Source organism: Haemorhous mexicanus, chromosome 22, assembly GCF_027477595.1.
Source record: "Haemorhous mexicanus isolate bHaeMex1 chromosome 22, bHaeMex1.pri, whole genome shotgun sequence".
In the NCBI taxonomy this organism is placed as follows: domain Eukaryota; kingdom Metazoa; phylum Chordata; class Aves; order Passeriformes; family Fringillidae; genus Haemorhous; species Haemorhous mexicanus.
The window spans coordinates 5,811,079-5,830,927 of NC_082362.1; the positions used below are offsets into that span (position 1 = coordinate 5,811,079).

Below are 19,849 nucleotides of genomic sequence, written 5' to 3' on the forward strand. Positions count from 1 at the left end.
GGCGGGGCGGGGCCGCGGCGCCCCCTGGCGGCGGGGCGGTGCGGCGGTGTCATGGCGGAGGTGGGCGCTCACCTCACGGCCGCCCCGGCCGGCGAGGAGCGGCCGTCCGTGTTCGAGGCGGTGGCCCAGGACAGCCTGATGGCCGCCGTGAAACCCGCCCTGCAGCACCTGGTCAAGGTGAGGGGAAGGGAGAGGAGGGGGGGCCGGCCTGTAACTCCGGCCTCACTCGCAGGCAGCGGGACAGTTGTGAGCCACCTGGCTTGTATTGAGAATTAGAGGCGTCGCTTATAGCTGCTGTGATTTATAATTTAGCACTTTACTCCGCTTTCAGCTCCTTTCCTGTGAGTTTGGGGAGGCCCTGGCCCAGAGAAGCTGTGGCTGCCCCATCCCTGAGTGTTCAAATTGGATGGGGCTTGGAACACAGGGATAGTAAAAAGTTTCTGGCTGGAACCAGATGATCTTTAATGCTCCTTTCAACCAAACCGCTCTGATTCTTCTTGTTTTGTGTCCCTTTTGCAACAGGTGCTTGCTGAGTCTAATCCTGCCCGGTATGGTTTCCTCTGGCAGTGGTTTGATGAGATCTACGTCCTTCTGGATTTGCTGCTCCAGCAGCACTACCTGGCTAGGTGCAGCGCCTCCTTCTCTGAGAACTTCTATAGCATGAAGAGGATCCCCATGGGAGGTGGCAGACAGCAACTTCTGGCCACAGCTGGCCTGCCAAAGAGGCACCACTGGAAATCTCTGCTCCTGCTGGTTCTTGTTCCTTATCTGAAAGGAAAGCTGGAGAAACTGGTGTCCAGCCTGAGGGAAGAGGATGAGTACTCCATCCACCCTCCCTCATCATCCTGGAAGCGCTTCTACAGAGCTTTTCTAGCTGCTTATCCCTATGTAAACATGACCTGGGAGGGCTGGTTTCTTATCCAGCAGCTGTGCTACATCCTGGGCAAGGCTGAGCATCATTCCCCCATGCTGAAGCTGGCTGGTGTCCGCCTGGTCAGGCTGACTGCAGAGGATCTCCAGGCCCTGGAGAAGAAATGGGCTGAAAGTACCTTAAGTCAAACACACAGGTATGGCAGAGCCTGGCTCAGGTGTTGCCCTCTAGGTTGTTCCATTGGTGTGTACATTTAGAGGCGATGCTCCAAGTAAAAGTGCCTTGTTCTCCAAAAATTCAAGATGAAAGTTCACGCTGACAAAATGTGCTCCAGAAGGATGTATTGTGAGTGAAAATAAGGAAAACCAGTAGCAGGGATTAGCTTGAAGTGGTTTTGTGGTAATAAAATTTCAGAGTTTGGGGGTGTTTTTGGGCATGCAAGCCTTTATTCTGTTCAGTCTTCCCTGGCACTTATCCAGCAAAGGAGGGGCAGCAGTTGCAGCAATGTTGCTGAAAGGATTGAAACTTACTTGATTTTCCTAAGCAGCAGCTAGTCATGGGCACACTCAATACCTGTGAAATGGTGACCTGGAGTGAAACACTCTGTGGTCCAAGATCCTTTAATCCAAATTCTTCTGATTTAGACTTCTGAAAAACCAGGATTTGGATCTTCCTTAAAATAAAAAAAAGAATTTGAAATATCATAATAAGTGCAAACATGGGACACAGTGACCAACTAATTTAGCATTAAGGAGCTGTGTGAAGCTGTCACTCCCCAGGTGCTCTTTCCCATGGTTTCTAGATGGATAAATGTGCAGTAGTAACCATCTTGGATCTTCCTTAAAATAAAAAAAGAATCTGGAACATCCTCTAAAGTGCAAATATGGAACACAGTGACCAACTAATTTAGCATTAAGGAGCTGTGTGAAGCTGTCACTCCCCAGGTGCTCTTCCCCATGGTTTCTAGATGGATAAATGTGCAGTAGTAACCATCTTGGGTCTTCCTTAAAATAAAAAAAGAATCTGGAACATCCTCTTAAGTGCAAATATGGAACACAGTGACCAACTTACTTAGCATTAAGGAGCTGTGTGAAGCTGTCACTCCCCAGGTGCTCTTCCCCATGGTTTCTAGATGGATAAATGTGCAGTAGTAACCATCTTGGATCTTCCTTAAAATAAAAAAAGAATCTGGAACATCCTCTTAAGTGCAAACATGGAACACAGTGACCAACTTACTTAGCATTAAGGAGCTGTGTGAAGCTGTCACTCCCCAGGTGCTCTCCCCCATGGTTTCTAGATGGATGAATGTGCAGTAGTAACCATCTCTCCCTGCTTCTCTCTGCTGCAGCTTTCCCTCACGAGTGCAGTCAGCCCTGAGGAGAGCTCTGGGTGCCATTGCCTTCTCCCTGTCCACCGGCCTGTCCGTCAGCGTCTTCTTCCTCCAGTTCCTGGACTGGTGGTACTCCTCAGAAAACCAGGAGACCATCAAGTCCCTGACAGCCCTCCCCACGCCTCCACCCCCTGTGCACCTGGAGCACGAGCCCAGCTCAGCTGTCCTGCCCAGCCTGAAGAGCGTGTGCCCTCTGTGCCGCAAGGTGCGCGTCAACGCCACGGCCCTGGCCACGTCCGGCTTCGTGTTCTGCTACCGCTGTGCCCACGGCTACGTGAAGGCTCACCAGCGCTGCCCAGTCACGGGCTATGCCACAGAGCTGCAGCACCTGGTCAAACTCTACTCCCCTGAGAGCTGAAGGGCTCCCAGGAGCCTCCAGCACCTCTTTGTACATCCCGTGGAAGGGTTCAGTGCCGCAGCTCCTCGGTGAGCTCTGCAGTCCTCAGCTTTGCTGCCTTTGTTCGTTCTGGCGATGCTGTGCCCTTTGTTGATAAGCTGTTCAAACATCCTGGCAGATGCAGAGGTATCACACAGCCCCAGCCTGTCAGCCAGCACAGAAAGGCCTTAAAAGACCAGCTGAAAGGGAGGAAACATTGATTTGGGTAAGAGGAATGCAGATGTGAGGATCAAAGACCAGAACTAGAACTGCTGGAGGGCATTAGCCAGCAATTAAAGAGGTAGGGAAATTCTCCAGGCAAGTTTTTCTTCCCTGGGCAGCTTCCCAGGCCCTTGTGCTGCCCAGGGTGAGCTCTGGCTTTGTCAGAGGTGACAAAGCCAGAGCTTAAACATCTGCTCTTCAGCCTCCTGCATTTTCAGGCTCTTCACCTTGGAATTGAGAACATCACCCTCCTAATTCCCATCAACAGTTCGAAATTATGACTTTTAACTCTTTAAAGGAACAAGATGGACAAGAGGAATGCGACATTTTCTGCACAAGAGAGAAAATGACAAACCAGATTAAAACAAACTCCCAACTGCTGAGAATGGTTTATTGTTAAATAAGTCTTTGCATTAATTATTATCTGCTTTTATAAAGCAAAATTCTTTTTTGATTGAGAACCTAATTTAATTCTTTTCTGGTTATTGGAAAAACAGTTTGCTCCTCTGGGGGCTCTATTTACATAAGAGAGACAAGACTAAAGCTGCTTTCATCTTTCCATGTGATTGTAGTGGATGTAAGATTAGCATTTGGTAGGCTGAGAATCTTTAATGTCTGAGCATTACATTGCAATTATTCCAGTCCCAGCCATGTAGCACATTCATATCAGAACAAAACATCCTTCCACTGAACACAGGAGTTACAAAAAACCTTGTGACATGGCTGACTCTTGCTTGACACCTGATTTTTCAGATGGAAGGCTGTTTTCCTGACTCTAGGGAGCAGCAGTGCTCCAGATATCACAGTGACAGTGCTTAGAGAATATAAGAGCAAAGTTTCTGTACAAAGTCCAGACCCCACTCTGCTCTTTCCAGATTAAGAGATATCTTCTAACATTTAATCCACTGAACCAGGCATCTCATTTTCCCTCCACTTTAGCTCTGCTTCAGAAGATAAAAATCTCCAATATCCTCCTTCACCTGTAAGCAAGAGAGTAAGGTTATTGAATAATGTGGGAAAATGCAGTAATTTGAATCTTCCCCAAACCCCTAATAAATGAGATTTGTTCCTGATGCTTTTTTATCTCTGTCCACCTCCTTGACCCTTCTACCTGTGCCACTGTGGAATAATAATAAAAACTGTCTCATTTCTCTCTTTTCCAGTAGCAGTGGGGTCCATGAAGATTCTCCTCTTCCTTCAGAGAGCCAGTAAGAACACACATGTCTTACTGGAAGACAAATCACATCAAAGTGGGAGATTTTCTGAGGTTCCAAATCACTTTTTACTTTTTGTTTATGTCCTGGTGACTCCAGTGCAACAGCTCATTTCAATAAGCACTTCACTGATGATTGCTTTTCAGGATAGGTTTATTTTCCTTTTATCCTTCCTGTACTTTCCCAGTTACTTACCTGCTGCTCAGGGAGAAGCTGGGCAGGTGTGGAACACTCACTCCTATAGCACTGCAGGGCTCTTGGGGAGCTTCATCCTCCCTCTAATACAGGATTCACTAACACACAAGTTATCCCACTCTGCTCCAGGGCCTCTGCAGCTCCTTCTCCCAGGATTAACGCCTCTTCCTCTCCCCAAAATGCCCACCTGCCAGGCTCTGGCTGCTTTCCACTCCTGCACAACACCCTGTCCCTGCCAAACTTGGGTTTGGCCAACTCCAGGACCTGCACAGAACCACCCACATCAAAGCCTCCCAGTTCTGAGCAGCTGTAATTACTCTTTTACACAATAAATTGTCCTTTAAAGCTTAGCTGAGTGACAAGCATCAGACCCACCATTTGACAGGCTCAGCAGTTACCTGGCAGATTTTTTGTGATCCTGAAGATGACTGCAGGATGCCAACTTGGATTTGACTCCTTTGAAACCTCCTGTCCTTAGCAGCCAGTTAATACTCATTTGTGATATTTCTTGCTCTAAAACTAAGTTACAAAACCAATTGGGGTTATAGAAAAAATCCAATTTATCAGCTTTTTAACTGTGTTCTTAAAACCATGATAGGCTAAAGATTGACAAGAGAAGTTTTTTCAGGGAGCACCAACTTTATTAAACCAACCTTTGGACTTACATATTCACTTGTGATTTCTACAGAGTCATGTGCCACATACACCCTCAGGATGCTTTGGTGTTGCTCCATACAATTTCATCAACATTAACAGCAGCACTGGAGTTGTTCAGTATCCACTGCCAGGACCTGACTTTGCAAGTCTTTTAAAAATTCTTTGGTGAACCTAAGGCACATGCACAGCTCATCTAGGCAGTGTTCAAAAATTAGAGCATGAAGCAACTTAGTTTTTGCTACTTCCTTAACAGAAACAAAGTAGCTTCTCCTCTTAAAGGAAAACCACTAAAACATTCTCCTAGGTGCATATTCCCCATAGATGCTTCTTTCTTCACAGGAAGAGAGAAATCAATATAAAAATGCCATCAGCACCTGGAAAAGAACAAAAAACTGAATTAGAGAATATCCCCATCTCTTTTCCTAGGTCCTTCCCTCAACACCAAAGGGGTAGCACTTCATGGATAGTATTCCAAAAATACTCCTGGCTCCCTGCTGGCAAGCACTAAATGAGAACACAGCTGAATGAACTCTAATGAGCTTCTACAGGACAGACAGCTCAGTCTGCACTGCACTTACAGAGGAGACACAGTGGCAGAGGATCTGGAGTTTGTGATCCATGGCACACACAGGAGATAAACCCACATCCCCCCCTCACTGCAAGCTCACCCCATGCTGCAGCAATGAGTGTTTGGGTTACTTTTCAAATCAAGGCTTTTTCTGCCGTTAAATTGCTAAAAATTCTTAGTATCTTTTTTAGGGGGCATCCAAGTTTCAAGAACAGCAAAGCTGTTCCCTGCAGACGAGCTTAGCCTGAAGTAGCTCAGAGAGAAGATTAGGTGATCATGCCCTGGTCAGAGCAGAGACACGGAGTCTCTGCAATACCAGTTCAGACTATACTTCGCTCATCATTGCTTCTGGGCAAATCTATTTGCCTTCAACAAGGAGCTGGCTCCCAAGCCAGGGCCTGGGAGGTTTCCTCCTCCCTAGGAGGATGAAGCACATGGAGCAGGGGACGGAGGTGACATTCCTTCTACAGCCGAGCAGAAGATGAAGAAGACAGGTCACAGACTGGCATGCCAAGGTCAGCAGAGCAGTACCAGGCAAACCCAAGAGGAAAAACGTGTCATACCTATAAATGCTGCTGCAGTCAGTGTCTCTCCAAGGCTCCAGAGGCCTGTTTGGGTCCCTCCCTTCCCTCACGCCACATGTTTACACTCTCTTCCTATCTCCTTCCCTGTACCCTCCCCACCAGGTCCCTGCAGCTCTTCAGTCCCCACTTCCTCTGCCCGTACCCATCCTAGATCCCCTGAGCCCCCCGACATCCTCTCGCAGCTCAGTAAACCCCACATGCCTCGGCCGGCTTCACGCTCCTCAACCAGCCCCCAGAGCAGCTTCCGCGTCCCCTCACCCTCCCTGTCCCCATCCCCGCACACTCCGAGCCGTCAGCTGCCCCACCGCGGTCCCGCAACCCCCAGTGCCCCGTGTCCCCAGTGCCCCGTGTCCCCAGTCCCCCTCACGCCGCTCCGCTCCCGCAGGCCCGGCCGCGCCGGGGAGGAGCCGCCCTCTTTAACCCGCCCATCCGCTGGTAACAACCAATCACAGCGCGCGGCTCTGCGGGTAGGAGCCAATAGGAAAGCGCATTAGAGGAGTTGGGGGCGGTGCGAGCGTTTCCCGCCCTGAGGAAGCCTGAGGGGGTCTGAGGGACCGGGTGGTCTCTGTTCGTGTAAAACGGCTTTTTCGTCTGTTTTTAGCTAAACGAAATGCCAATAAATGGCTTTTACGGAAGTTATGTCCCCACTCAACTTCAGCAACAGTCTGTGACCTGTCTTCCTCAGTTTCTGCAGTTGCTCCAAAGAGAAGCTTTAGCAGGAGAAGGGAAACTTTGCCCTTCAATACCAATGGCATTTTGTCAGAGGTGCTGGTTAGGTAAACCTGTATAGAGGTACTGTAAAGTACTTTCGAAAGCCAGATTCAAACCCCTTAAAATGGGTATCCAAAATTGAAGGCTGGCAGAAAATAAACCGTATTTCCCATCAGAGAATGTGACTCCCTCGGTTTGGAAGAAGAGCCTGATATCCCCCAGCTGTGATTATAAAGCACCAGCGATTTAACTGAACCTGATTACATTCATTAAATACAGCTAGAATCACCCTCCAAATAAATCTGCCTTTAGCTTATCAAACCTGTTAGATTAAAATTTTCAATCTTTTCAAAATTCAGGACACTAGAGACACTTTATTTTTTCTTCTTTCCTTAACATGCAAGAAAAGACTATCCTCATGGTTCCTTTGATAACCCAAAACCTCAACATTTCATCATGCTATGCCTATTGTGAACATCACTAATATTTAGTATAATCAGAAATATTTTAATGAGTTTGAATTAATATTTAAATAATTATTGAGTAAGATTATATTTATTACATGTTTAGGGACTTTCCCCCAGGAACGAAAACAACAGTCTGTGGTTTTTGTGTTGTCCACAGCCTGCATTAAGAATCTGTGCTTGAATGAAACTATTTATGTGATGAAGTTTAATGTGATGACAACTGCTGGAGGATTGCTTCTCATTCTGCTTTTTTCATAAATGGGATATTTTCAACATTCCCTGTGCCTTGGTGTGACACCTTTGTGGTGACTCTGCTGCATTTGGGAGCACTAGTTTGCAAGGAGTGAAAATTCAAGTTATGTTACCAATTACTCCATTTTTCCAGGTGTGATGCAATACTTGCCTCAAATTCTCCTTTTGCTTAATAAAATCAGAACAGAAATTCCACATGGAACAAAGCAGTGAATTTATTAAGAGTTCACCCACCATCCTCACACTTTGGCACACAGCTTCCAATAAAGGAACAAAAAAAAGCACACAGCTAAAATCCTATTTTCTGACTACAGAATAGAAGGCACTTAACCCTCCCTGTTCCACCATTGCTGGGAATTCCAGAAGTGGGAGGAGCTGGAGGTGGTGGCAGAACCAATTTCAGCTTTGTTGATTTTCCTCCCGACAGCCTCCTGACATATTCCCAACACAACCAACTCTTTTATAGCTGGGCCTTGAAGCTTTCATCATTATCAGCTGAATGGGGGCAGAGAAAAGATTTACACCTGGGAATCACTCAGATGGACAAGTCCCAAATTTCCCAGGCAAATTCCCTTCTTTTCCTCATACAGCTTATGATCCTCCAATGCTGTCCCCAAACTATTCAGTGCCTTGACAATGGCACTAGATTCCCCTCATGGCTCTCACTTTTCCATACTTCTCCATTTTTTCCCCCCACACTCAGCCTTTTTTTGGTGCTTTTCATTCCCTCACGCCTGAGAGAGAGGTTTGATCAGCTCATAATCCATGCACTTGGTGAGGCAATCACGTGCCACGTTTATGACGTGCTGCTTCTTGGGGTGATCCTCCTGCTTCCCCACGTAGGTCAGGATCTCCAGGAGCTCTGACTCCACCAGCTTCTTTGCCAGCTCTTTGTCAGCGCTGATTAAGTTGAAGGCAATGACCAGTCCTCGGTGCTGGACCTCCATGTTGTCATGCAGGCAGAGCCTCTGCAGGATTTCAAGCCATTGGGTGGTCTGCAAGGGAAGGAGAGATCATTAGTACTGATCTGAAGAATATCTCAACCAGAAACATGACTTTTGCTTCCTTCAGCAGAAGGAAGAGCAGTACTCATGTCACTTATGGTATTTTTAATGAAGGAAACCTGACTCCAAACATTTTAATCCCAGTTTTTCTTACACCAAAAGTCAGAATCTTCCACAGCACTGGGACAACATGGAACACGTTCCATATTCAGGCTGCTGCATAATCTCTGTGAAAAGAATCTGACCAGAGTCTTGATACATCTGAGATGACCAAGACACTTCCCCACCCCAACCTTCTTGAGCTTCTCTGTTGGCTTGATTAATCATTTTTATTTTAACGAGCTCCAAAGTCCAATCATGTGTGCAAGATAGGGTTTAGGAGCTCTCAACCACAGCTCTTCAGACACTCAGCCATGCAGGCTCTGTGTTCTCAGGGTCTACAGATCTGTGCAGGGAAGGGACATCTTTTGGGATCTCTAAAGCTCAGCAGGTTATCAGTCAAGTCCTTCTCATTTCTGTGTGGAACAAGGTCTGGGTTTCAGGTTATTTGTCAAAGCATGCACACCCAGGTCCCAGCTTCTCTAGGTTCCTCAGTATTGAACTAGTAAATTGCATATTCCTTTAGAGAGACTTCTTCACATCTGACCCAGGGTACATCCCACACACTGCCCACAACCAGAGTTGTGGCCTCACCACTTGAGTCATCTTCGAGCAGAGTTTCTTTTGTGCTGCTGTAAGCATGGCCAGGGCTCCTGCTGCTGCAACCTGAACCTTCTCATCATCCTCACCACACAGCAACACCACCAACTTCAGCCGGTCATTGCCATCAGCCACAAACCGCTCCTGGACCTAAAAAACCCCAGAGATGCCCAGAGGTAGCACAGTTAGGGACAGCTCCTCAAGGGCCAGGTCATGCACTCAGGTTGGGCATGCCCAGGGGGGATTTTACCTCCTTGTTGACCACCAAGTTGCACATGCACTCAGTGGCTGCCTGTCGAAGTTGGTCGTGGTTCTCAAACATGTAGTTTTCGATATCTGGCAGGGCCTTCTCTTTGACTATCTTCAACCTGTGGCAAAGAGCAGTAAAAACCCCACATTATAGGTCAAGAAGTAACCAACTTATCAAATATTAACTGCAGGGAAGGCCTTGAAAGAAATCAGTGTCTGGAGCTCATGATGTGGTTCATTCCCTGTCTAATGCAGATGAAGTTCATGTCTTAGATGTTTCTAGAGGAAAATAACCCACTCTCCTTTTCCTATCTCATCAATCTTTTAGCTCTGAGACCTTTGCAGCTCTGCCAAAGGTAGCTCAAACTGACCAGTCTTCATAGTCCACCAAGTAACTCACATTCACTCCTGGGGAAGAAGGAAGGTTAAAAAGCAGTAAAGCTCACCTAAGTTTATCACTTCTTCCTGAAAAGTTTGTGAGACCTAACAGAGCCTCGTAGTTCTGGAGGCCATCTCTCTCTGTGTTCAGCAGGCTGACAAGGGGCCTCACCACCTCGTACACCTGGAAGAGAAGGCCTGCATTAGCAATTTTCATTTGCTAAAGGAAGTGTCAATGCTTTTATTTTTATTATTCTTTAACCTTACCCTCTCCCCTGGGAATGCAATGTCTGGATTGGAGATAGCAGCAATTTTTGCCAGAGCATGAGAAGCCTTTATTTTGCCAACATCTGTGCCTTCCACAGCCAGAGGTATCAGGGCCTGGAGACACACAGGAAAAAGCATTCAGGGTTCTAAGAAGATTTACAAAACCGCCCTAACAGACTAAAGCAAGTCAAAAATATCCCATAGCCCTCTGTGATGTCTTGCTTTTGTTCTCAAATAGGCACCACAAGCTCATACAGTCAGTCCAAGAACATCACTTCTTAGGAGCCTTGCAGAGGAGGGACTGCAGTGTCAGTATGGCCCCGGGGGGGACAACTTGTGCTCTTCTGTCACTGTCCCTCACTGGAGACACACCCCAGGCTCCCAGGAGACATTAACAGCACATCAGGAACTGTGAACATGAAAGTAATCACCTTCCCACCACCTTGAGCGACAATGGTCCCGCGGTCCTTGGGGTCTTCACACAAGGCAAGAAACACCCTGCAGGGGCACAGAACATTCAGTGAAACAGCCACAGGGACAGCAACAGCCAACAGCTCTCATGGAACGGGGCTGAGGTTTTGCAGGCGTGCCAGAGCCACCAGGTAAATTTCAGGTACTTAACCCCATGCACACAGCACTCTATGAGGAAGCAACAAATGGCAGAGGAAGAAGTTTCCAAGTCTGTAAAATGAATTCTTTTCCAGCCAGAACCAATACAGAGAACTCAAAAATGCATTCCAGCAAGGCAGCTTGAAGGTCAGAACATGGATTTTTATAACAGCTCTGAGAAAAAATTTTGGCTTTAAATCTTTGCTTCACACGCTCCCCCATGGGCAGAGTGCCCCACCCCAGGTGTCCATCCCCATGGCACAGGGGCTGCCCAGCACTCCCAGCTCCCAGGACTGCAGTGAAGGCACCTGGCAATGAGCTCCTTGCTCTGGTCAGTCAAAATGGCACTGTCAGCCTTCACCATGCAGGCCAAGGCAGAGACAACCCCAGCCTTCAGCAACCGCTTCACCCGCTTCACCACGAAATCCTTCTTGTCCTGAGGAGGAAGCATTGGGAAAGGATTAGCCCTTAGCAGCTGCCATTCTGCCATCCAGCCACCCAGCAGCCAAACCTGCTTGGAGAGCAAACAACTCCAGCCTGGAGGCAAGAGACCTGAAGTCTGTGACAATGGATACACCAAAGAAAGTCTTTCTGAACAGCATCTCCAGCTGGACACAACCCACCTTTGGATGCTCCTCAGGCACGTGCTGCTTGGAGAATTTTGCCAGCTGCACCAGCTCTGGGACCAGCTCCTTGGTATCGTAGCTGTTGGTACAGTTCACCAGTGCAGAAGCCACGGAATACAAGATTGTTTTGTCACTTGCCTGCACAGGAAAATAAAGTTTGTGTGAGGGGGAGGAGGGCACAGCAGGGAAACAGGTCCCTTTGGACTGCCAGGATGTTGTTTTCACAAGTGGAAATGTTCTTAGCTTTATCCCCATCTTCATAGCCCATCAAAGTTTTCATGATCAAACAAGGTGTTGGACATCATCAGGGGCTGTCAACAACTTGGTGCCTTTGGTTTTCATGAAGTTGCTGACAGTGAAGGTAGGAACAACCTCTCTCAGCCCAGGGAAAAGAGCAGGATGGCGGCAGCCCTGAGATGTCTCTGGGGCACAGGCAAAACTGAAGTTCTGCTGAACCAGATGTGAGGGGTCAGGGTCACAGCTCCTTCTGACTGGGGCACAGTGTAGGGCTGGAGAGCTGGGAGAACTTGATGCTACCAGAGCAGTGAGGGAACAAGGAAAGGAGATGGACCTTGGCTAAATCAAACATAGCTTTCAGGGCTGGCTCATCTTCAACAAAGTCATCTTTCACATCTGCATCGAGGGTGAGGTATGAGAGCCCTTCCACAGCCCATTTCCTAGTGCGGGCATCAATGCTGGTGTTGCACAACCACCTGCAAGAGAGAAAAACACATTTCTATCTTGGGAGCCAGAACTAACTCATCTGGAAAAAGAGGGAGGAAAAACAGATACTGAGGTTGATTCAGGCCCAAATATGTCCTCAGGTTCTGCTGCCGCTCCTCAGACTGGGGATGCTTCCCCTTGAGACATGACCTTCCTCCACATGGCCCAACTTGTGGGATCTAAATGCTGCAGGGAATGACATACCAGGACAGCTACTCAGCACTGCTTTGCCTTTTCCATCACATGAAACACAAGATGTCTGCAGGAATGACCACCCATTCAGTCACTTCCTAACTTGATCTCACCTCCTTGGTTACTCCATCTGGCAAATTCACCTTCAGAGGGGACTTGTGCATATTCAAAGTAAGCATTAATCAGGCTGTGCCACTCTGGCAAAGAAGGAGGCACCAGGTCTGGCGTCTCCCATGGTCAGTGAGGGAGGGAGAAGGCTCCCCTAGATATTGAGGCAGGAGGAACACATGGGGACAGACACAGAGGAGCTCCACATCCCAGTGCAATGGCTCTGGGGGCACTGTCAGCTGGCAGGCAGCACAGGAAATGAAGGCAATGTGTGGGCAGGATCTTGTAGGAGAGGAACATATTGTGCTTTGCAAAGATTGGAGTAACTGAAGGAAGAAGTGAAGTCACTCACTTTCGGCACTGCTTGGCTAACTTCTCAGTGGAGCCCTCAGCAAACTGCCGCAGGCCATAGTCTGTGCCTCCTGCTGAGCCCAGCTTGCAGAGACCCTGAGGAGGACAAAAAGGATGTACCAGTCAGAAAGGCTCATTAATCCTCTTGTGTTGCTGCCCCAAAACAGCCTAAGTCCATCTCTCATCCCCAGAGCCTCCCTCCTCTCCCAGACCAGGGATTAGGCTGCTGAGCATGGCAGGCAATAGAGGCAGGGCTGCATCCTTACCACCAGAGCTCGGATTTTGATCTTCTCGTTCTTGGTCTTCTTGTAGATCTCCTTCAGGAGCGTCACCCCATTGGTGATGATGAAGGTAGCTCGGCTCAGCTTGGTGGAAGCATGGATGAGAGCTTCCACAGCCACCAGCTGGTCAATCTCCCTCTCGGAGCCACACAGGGCAACCATCATCTCCATCACTCCCTTCATGCCAAGCAGCTTGTTGCCCAAGTCAAAGGGCCCTTGCAGAACACCAGACACAATCTGGACAGCATGGAGTGTCTTATCCATGTCTTGTGGGTCAATTTTGCTCCTGCATGGGACAGAGGGAGTAGAGGATTGTACAGTAGTGGGGAGGGGATGTTCTCCCTCAGCCATGCTGCTGAATCACATTGGATATTTGGGCATGCAAATTCCTGCAATGCTGTGATCCAGCAGGATCTCACATAATCTCCCAGAAGCCCAGTTTTGAACACAAGCAGACTTCAAGAGTCTGATCTCACCCTCAAGAAGCCCTGCTCCTGCCCTCTGGGCCAGCTCACCCCGACTCACTTGATGTACTCCTCGCAGATCAGTCGGTAGTTGTCCCGCTCCGGGTCGCAGCGCAGGTCATCATAGAGCTTATTTAGGAGGACAGAGGCAGTCAGCTGGGTGTTCTCTGTCAGTGGCAGGCAGTCAGGCATCTCAGGAATCTGGCCCACCACTTTCAATATCTTTTTTAAGCCTGGAAATGATAGAGTGATATGGCTGTCAGAGGGGAGGGGGTCTGTCCAAAATTCAAGAGACCATTTGGTACTTTCTCGCTGTGGAATAGCCACCTTGGATGGTTTTCAATTATTTTCAATATAAGTCTTAAGCAAAAAAGACACTCAGATGTTTACTGGGGAGGAGCTTCTGCTGGTGAGATTACAGGTTTGCAGCATCAGGCTTTTTTCCAGTTCTCAGAGTGAGATAAGCAGAACTGCATTAGGCCCCTGGCTGGATCTGTTATTTTTGCCAGGACCTATTGACCTCCAAGGCTGGAGGCTCTGACTGAGGAAAACCCAGCCACTTTCAAGTGTTTCTGGAGACTTAACTCTCCTTTTGCTGAATTATTATTAAATAACTTCCATCAAAATGGTAAAACACACATGCATTGGAGTTACTATAAAAACACACAGCACACATTTTCCTCACCCTCATCCAGCTTTACAATTGATCAATTTATGGGTCCACCAAGCTCAGCAGGTGCTCATCTTATCCTGTCTAAAGCAGACAATTTATCCAAGCCAAATCCTCCTAACATTAGCAAATACATTGGAGAAACTAACCAGAGATATTAGGCAGTCCTTCAGAAACTCAGAAATTCTTGTTCTCATACACAGTTGATTTTCTCTTAGTACTGTTCCCTGCTAGTAAGTCTAACTTTGCTCGAGGCTTGCATGCACCAAAAAAAGGCAGAGAGGATTTATTTTATAGCAAGGACCAGTTCTACAGGTATTCAGGCAAGAACACACAGCTCCACATCTCCCAAATCAGAAGAGGATGGAGGGCAAGGACTCACCATTGTCGATGACAAAGATGCTCCTGCTGTTGTCATGGTCTTTCAGGTCCTTCCTTGGTATGTTCTTGTTGAGGAGGTTGAGGGCTCGGTCTCGCCCTTGCCCAGACACTTTCTTACTGACCAGCATATCCAGCAAACGCATCGTGATCATCCTCAAATCCTTCTTGGTGTCTACACAGAAGCAAAATAGTAACAGCTGGTTACAAGAAGTTACCTCTGCAAGCAGGTGAGCTCAGACAAAACCATTCAAAGCCATTGTGTGGCTGGAACAGAAGTATTTAAACTGTCCATGAGCATAAGAGCTGTGTGCAGGTTGTCTTCCTGTACAGCTGATGGGTAAAGTCTCCACTTCAGCAAAGAACAAGGAATAAGGTGGAATCCCAGGAGCAGAGCCCTCCCTGCTGGGCCCAGAGGGAATGAAGAGCAGGTGATGTGCTGTTACCTAGCACTAGAGCCTCCTCCTTGCCGTGGTGCTCCTCCTTCCCCTGGCCCAGCAGGCAGTCGGTGATGGTCTGCAGGAGGTTGCAGACAGCCAAGGAGATTTCTTCATTGTCCACTGACATCCACATGCAAATGTTGTCAATGCCCAGGTAATGGAGAATGGCAGTGGCCTGGCCCCAGGAAGGAGAGAGCAGGATAGTGTTAGCAAAGGCCTTTCCTCCCTGTATCCTCTAGGCTCAGCTAGGACAAAGAAATTATTTTCCTTGGTGAATCCTGAATCAGTACAAGTCAGAGTTTTGATCTTCTTCCACTGCTCACAAACAACACAAACTATTTCAATTTCCCCCTCCCCAGGTGCAAAAGGCAATAGCAGTGAAGGTCCAAGCACCCTGTCCTTACCCGAGCCTTATGTCCTGTGCACATTCCTGAAAGAGTCCTCACGGCTGCCAGGATCAGCTCAGGATTTTTGGTTTCTATCAGCTGCAGCAGCAAGTTGACCCCGTTATTCTGGAAAATCCTCTCAGCACCTGCTTCCTCCCGCCCCAGGACTATGAGGTTGTTTGCAGCCTAGGTGGGAGGCAGAAGAACCAGGGGTCAGTGGCACAGTCCAGCCTCCAGAACAACTCTGATCAGCTCTGGGAGATCCTGGTGGGAACCATCTCCTGACAGACACAGCAGATGAGCTCAGACCCCACCAGACAGTTGATCCAGGTGCATTTAGGGATCAGCTCTGCTCCGCCCAAGAAGAGTGGGTCACTGCTTGGAAGGAACATCTGGAGGGTGGCAGGACCTGAGCAGAAGTCCAGCCTAACCCCACCTTCAGTATTTTGGGAGGTTGGGTCACCTTCCCCTGGCACAGGGGTGATTTTTCTTCTCTCTGAGGGCAGTTCACCTTCCCGCTCCTTCCCTCATCCTCCATCCAGGGGAGGTGGGGAAGGGAAGGGCTCTGCTCCCTGGAGCAGCCTCTGACATCAAAAAGCCATTTTGCCAAGTCTAGGGCAGTTCTCACCTTTTCTCGCTTTTCTTTGTCACTGTTCTCATCCAGCAGGATCTCAAACATCTTCTGCACCCTGGAGTCTGTGGAGAACTGAATGCGCAGCTGTGCCAAGAGAGAGAGCACAGAGCATCAGGAGGAGAAAACTGAGGAGCAGCTTTCCTTTTTCACTTCAAGAATACTCCCTCCCCTCAAACCACAGGCAATTTAAGCTGAATAACAGGAGATAGAATTTCTCAGCAATCAGTATCCATTACCAATCTCATGGGCACAGGCAGAGCCAGCCCTAAACCTTGATTTCTGAAACTTCATAGGAGGTAGTGGTGCAAGGATTTCCTCACAGCACCCCTCTAAAGATAACTGTAGCAATGTGGCAACTGCCAGACCCAGCCCAAAGCTTGCCAGACCCTTGCCAAGACCTTTCCAAGACACTCAGGACCAGGCCAGCCTCAGGAGGGAGCTGCCACACTTTTAAATTTAACCATTCAACCCAACCCTCAGATTTACACCTCAGGTATGAACTTCCAGTCAATGGAGCCTATTTATCCCCCTATATTGCCACGAGTTTCCAGTATGACCAACAATCCATTGATGCAACCCAGAGCAAGGATTTCCCACCCCTGGTCTGTGAATCCAGCACTGTTCCCCTGGCATTTACCTTCTCCTGGATGTTGGCCCCCAGTCTCCTCAGGGTCTCCTGGAAGTTTTTGTTGCGGGGTTCGAGGGTGGCACATTTCTGGGCATCTTTGAATGCTTGGTCTAACTTGCCCAGTTTTTCCAGGGCTTGGCTACGCCGGTACAAGGCTTTGATATCCGAAGCATTGATGTCAATAGCTGGGAAAGGGATCCAAAACACAAGGCATCAGAGCTTGCTGCTTGGAAGTGGCCTGTGCAAACTGTCATTTGCTTTGTTATTAGCATCAAGCAGTGCTTGATTAGCACTGATTGCACCAGCACACCAAATTGGAACATCACTTGAACTTCCAGGAATTCCCTTGTGGCCTCAGCACTTGGGTGTTAGTGGACATCAAGGAATGAGGCCACAGTGTCCCAAAAGCAGATGTGAGAGCATGCTGAGCAATTATATCCAGCTCTCCTCATAACAGCCCCCTCCTTACCTCTAGATGCATCCGAGGCTGCCTTGGCATATTCCTCCTGTCAAACCAGAAAGGAGACATTTGTTAGCCATGAAATAGCAGGGCATGTCCCCATTGCTGATGGACATTGGGATCTCTCTGCTCCCATTTCCCCAGTGAAGCTCCAGCACGAGCCCAGAACATTTCATTTCACACCAGCTCGAAACACCCTATTCAAAAAATGGACAAACCACCCAGTCCACAGCCAGTGAGTGCCCTTGGCTGCCCTCCTGCTCTTCTCCCCTTGAGCACTGCCCAGGTGAGGGGAGCTGTTCTCACCTTTTTGAGGAAACAGGCTGCCCTGTTCCTGTACAGCACTGCCTGCAGCGCTTTGTCCTTGTTGAGTTTTATGGCTTGAGTGTAGCTTTGAAGGGCTTTCTCGTAGTCACTGGCCTGAAAATATTTATTGCCCTCCTCTTTCAGCTGAATGGGATCCTCCATCTGGAGAGCTTGAAGAAAAAACATCAATTTGTGTCCCATTTTCAACTGACTGGGTCGCCTGCCTACTCCCCCAAGCTGAGTTCCACCATGAGATTGACATATAATTAACACACATTAATAAAAGCAGCTTACCAGGACGAAGAGTTTTGAAAATGAAGACCTAAATTGCTCTTCAAGGCTGTGACTTCTCAGAAGCTTTTCCCACCAATGTAGATCCTTAGGAGTAAATTTAAAAAGAAAAAACAACAACAACAAAAAAATGAGTTAAAGAAATCTGCCAGCACTACAGAGAGTCTGTGTGGCTCAGGAAAGAGCTCACTTCCCACTCCAAGTTTGGGCAGGACCTGGCAGCTCCTGCTGCCTGTCAGCGTCACCTGTCACCACAGCCTGTCCCCTCCTTGTCCCCTCCTGCTTTATAGGCCTGGGAAGGGCTGGGAGCCAGGGCCAGCTCAGGGGGCACCTGGCTGCAGGCAGGCAGTCCCCCTCTGCAGCAAGAGGGAATCCTCTCCCACCTGCCAGGGCAAATCCCAGCTCCCCTCTGCCTGCAGAGCTGCAAAGGGTGTGGGGAGCAGGAAGGGGGAGGTTCATGCCAGAAAAGCCCACGGCTGGGATGGTTGACCCCTGTCACAGTGCTCAGATCCTTTTCCCTTTCTATTTAGGGAAGCATGAGACAGCTGAGCCTTGGGGACAAGTGGCCTCAGGCCAGCAGCTGCAGTAGTGCCCAGCACCTTCCAGAATTCCCTGGGATGGGAAGCTGACTAACACCCAGCGCTGCCTCCTCCTCTTTGCAGGGCATTTAGGAGCCCATCCCGCTGAAATCCCACCCCTGTCTGGTGCTGCCACCCACCCCACACATGGTTATTCAGCAACACACTGACAGGGGCTAACCCAGAGGTCTGGGCTGGAACTTACTGGAAGTGCTGTGATGAGTGGCTCCGTTTCAATGGCACCAGGAGACAGAGCAGCACTGAGCTCCAAGAGATCTGAGCCTTTCAACCCAGCAGTCACAATCAGGGACTCTCCTTTTTGATTTATCTCCCCCCAAGCACAGGCCTTGCCTTCCCCAGCGTACCTATCAGCATCCCAGCTATAAAGCAAAGCAGGGGCTGGCAGGATGGGGAAATGACTGAGGAGAGCATGAGCTGACCAAAACACTGCCAGGACCAAAATTTCATTGTCTTTATTTGTGTGATATGTGTTGTGCTTGCTCTTATGCAGCAAGAATGAGCACAGGACTTCCCTGTCCAGGCCTCCTGTTTTATTCACCCTCCACCAGCAGCACTGCCTGGTCCCTGGTATCCAGGCAGGAGGCAATTCCAAATCCATTTGGAAATCCATGCTGTAAATCCCTTCACAGCACATCAACACCACAGCCGCAGGCAGCTTCACCAAGAGCAGCTCCCAATCTATACCTGTTGGGGAATAGGTCCAAGGTACAAGGCCAACAGCTGTGGAAAGTGCAAGATGCCATCCCTGCCTTGGACAGACTCAGTGCAGCAGCTTTTCCAGTATTCATTTGGATTAACACACCAGAAACTCCTTCCAACACGGCTTGAGGTACTGGGCAAGGCTCAGCTGGCTGAAATATCAGTACTCGTGGGCTACAGCACTGCCTTTCTCACGTCAGCCAGAGTACAGCTCCATTGTCACAAGCGGCAGCACTGCAGGTAAACTGAGATACAAAATCAAAGGGTGTTGGGTGCTGCCGCTGAGAGCTGAGTGCAGGGCACGCTCAGCAGCGAGTGCCGAGAGCCCTCTTCAGGCCTCGGCTGGAACGAAAAACATAATATTAACAAATACCCCCAAAAATAGCTTTCCCAGGAGAAATTCAAACCTCTAAGGCAGCGAGGGAGGGACACACAGCTCCCAACACCTGTAGGGCAGCAAAGCTCCCAACCCTTCGTGCGCCTTCATTTCCCAGCGGGCAGCACTGGCTGATGAGCCTGGACAAAGACAGTCCTGGGAGTGTCACAGATCCAGCATGGTTTGGGTGGGAAGGGACCTTAGCGCTCTGCTGATCCCGGCGAGCGGCTGGGGAAGGGGAACCGGCGCAGGATGGGACAGCCGGGACGGGGATGGGGAACCGGAGCGGGATGGGACAGCCGGGACCGAGATGGGGAACCCGAGCGGGATGGGACAGCCGGGACGGGGATGGGGAAACCCCAGCGGGATGGGACAGCCAGGACGGGGAAGGGAAACCCCAGCGGGATGGGACAGCCGGGAAGGGGATGGGAACCCCAGCGGGTCAGGACAGCCGGGAAGGGGATGGGAACCCCAGCGGATCAGGACAGCCGGGCCGGGGAAGAGGAGCGGCCCCGGCCCTTCCG

At 49.1% G+C, this 19,849-nt stretch overlaps 2 protein-coding genes, 1 long non-coding RNA gene and 1 other non-coding gene across 11 annotated transcripts; 1 reads left to right on the top strand and 3 right to left on the bottom strand.

The window, feature by feature from the left end:
* Nucleotides 1-21: 21 nt before the first annotated feature.
* PEX12 (peroxisomal biogenesis factor 12) lies at nucleotides 22-4,024 on the top strand. Its single transcript, XM_059865973.1, has 3 exons — nucleotides 22-177; nucleotides 523-1,067; nucleotides 2,220-4,024. The coding sequence occupies exons 1-3, from the start codon at nucleotides 52-54 to the stop codon at nucleotides 2,617-2,619; spliced, it is 1,071 nt and encodes a 356-aa protein (XP_059721956.1). The 5' UTR covers nucleotides 22-51; the 3' UTR covers nucleotides 2,620-4,024.
* LOC132337407 (uncharacterized) lies at nucleotides 3,715-6,385 on the bottom strand. Its single transcript, XR_009489173.1, has 4 exons — nucleotides 6,057-6,385; nucleotides 4,934-5,299; nucleotides 4,667-4,787; nucleotides 3,715-3,839 (listed from the first exon to the last, which is right to left on the bottom strand). It is a non-coding gene; the product is annotated as an uncharacterized LOC132337407 (long non-coding RNA).
* Nucleotides 5,744-5,841, bottom strand: LOC132337626 (Z30 small nucleolar RNA). Its single transcript, XR_009489221.1, has one exon. It is a non-coding gene; the product is annotated as a Z30 small nucleolar RNA (small nucleolar RNA).
* A 1,312-nt stretch (nucleotides 6,386-7,697) lies between the features above and the next one.
* UNC45B (unc-45 myosin chaperone B) lies at nucleotides 7,698-19,791 on the bottom strand. 8 transcript variants are annotated; one of them, XM_059865817.1, is made up of 23 exons: nucleotides 19,722-19,791; nucleotides 19,357-19,465; nucleotides 18,435-19,183; nucleotides 17,655-17,738; nucleotides 17,361-17,530; nucleotides 17,064-17,100; nucleotides 16,604-16,779; nucleotides 15,961-16,050; nucleotides 15,351-15,518; nucleotides 14,953-15,121; nucleotides 14,511-14,681; nucleotides 13,520-13,691; nucleotides 12,980-13,280; nucleotides 12,715-12,809; nucleotides 11,911-12,052; nucleotides 11,337-11,477; nucleotides 11,022-11,149; nucleotides 10,536-10,602; nucleotides 10,105-10,218; nucleotides 9,906-10,021; nucleotides 9,461-9,578; nucleotides 9,205-9,360; nucleotides 7,698-8,502 (listed from the first exon to the last, which is right to left on the bottom strand). In XM_059865817.1, the coding sequence occupies exons 5-23, from the start codon at nucleotides 17,520-17,522 to the stop codon at nucleotides 8,236-8,238; spliced, it is 2,790 nt and encodes a 929-aa protein (XP_059721800.1). In that variant the 5' UTR covers nucleotides 17,523-17,530; nucleotides 17,655-17,738; nucleotides 18,435-19,183; nucleotides 19,357-19,465; nucleotides 19,722-19,791; the 3' UTR covers nucleotides 7,698-8,235. The 8 variants fall into 8 exon arrangements, with proteins under 8 accessions (XP_059721800.1, XP_059721794.1, XP_059721795.1 ...); XM_059865811.1 differs by having other exon boundaries at nucleotides 18,435-19,194; XM_059865812.1 differs by having other exon boundaries at nucleotides 18,435-19,194; nucleotides 19,323-19,465.
* Between the last annotated feature and the right edge of the window lie 58 nt (nucleotides 19,792-19,849).

Excerpts from the sequence above, each read along its gene's own strand:
- PEX12 (XM_059865973.1), top strand. The coding sequence starts at position 52 with ATGGCGGAGGTGGGCGCTCACCTCACGGCCGCCCCGGCCGGCGAGGAG. Across the intron at positions 178-522 it reads CCCTGCAGCACCTGGTCAAG|GTGCTTGCTGAGTCTAATCC; the intron begins GTGAGGGGAAGG and ends CTTTTGCAACAG. Across the intron at positions 1,068-2,219 it reads ACCTTAAGTCAAACACACAG|CTTTCCCTCACGAGTGCAGT; the intron begins GTATGGCAGAGC and ends TCTCTGCTGCAG.
- UNC45B (XM_059865817.1), bottom strand. The coding sequence starts at position 17,522 with ATGGAGGATCCCATTCAGCTGAAAGAGGAGGGCAATAAATATTTTCAG. Across the intron at positions 17,101-17,360 it reads CAGCCTGTTTCCTCAAAAAG|GAGGAATATGCCAAGGCAGC; the intron begins GTGAGAACAGCT and ends CTGGTTTGACAG. Across the intron at positions 15,519-15,960 it reads ACAAAGAAAAGCGAGAAAAG|GCTGCAAACAACCTCATAGT; the intron begins GTGAGAACTGCC and ends CCTCCCACCTAG.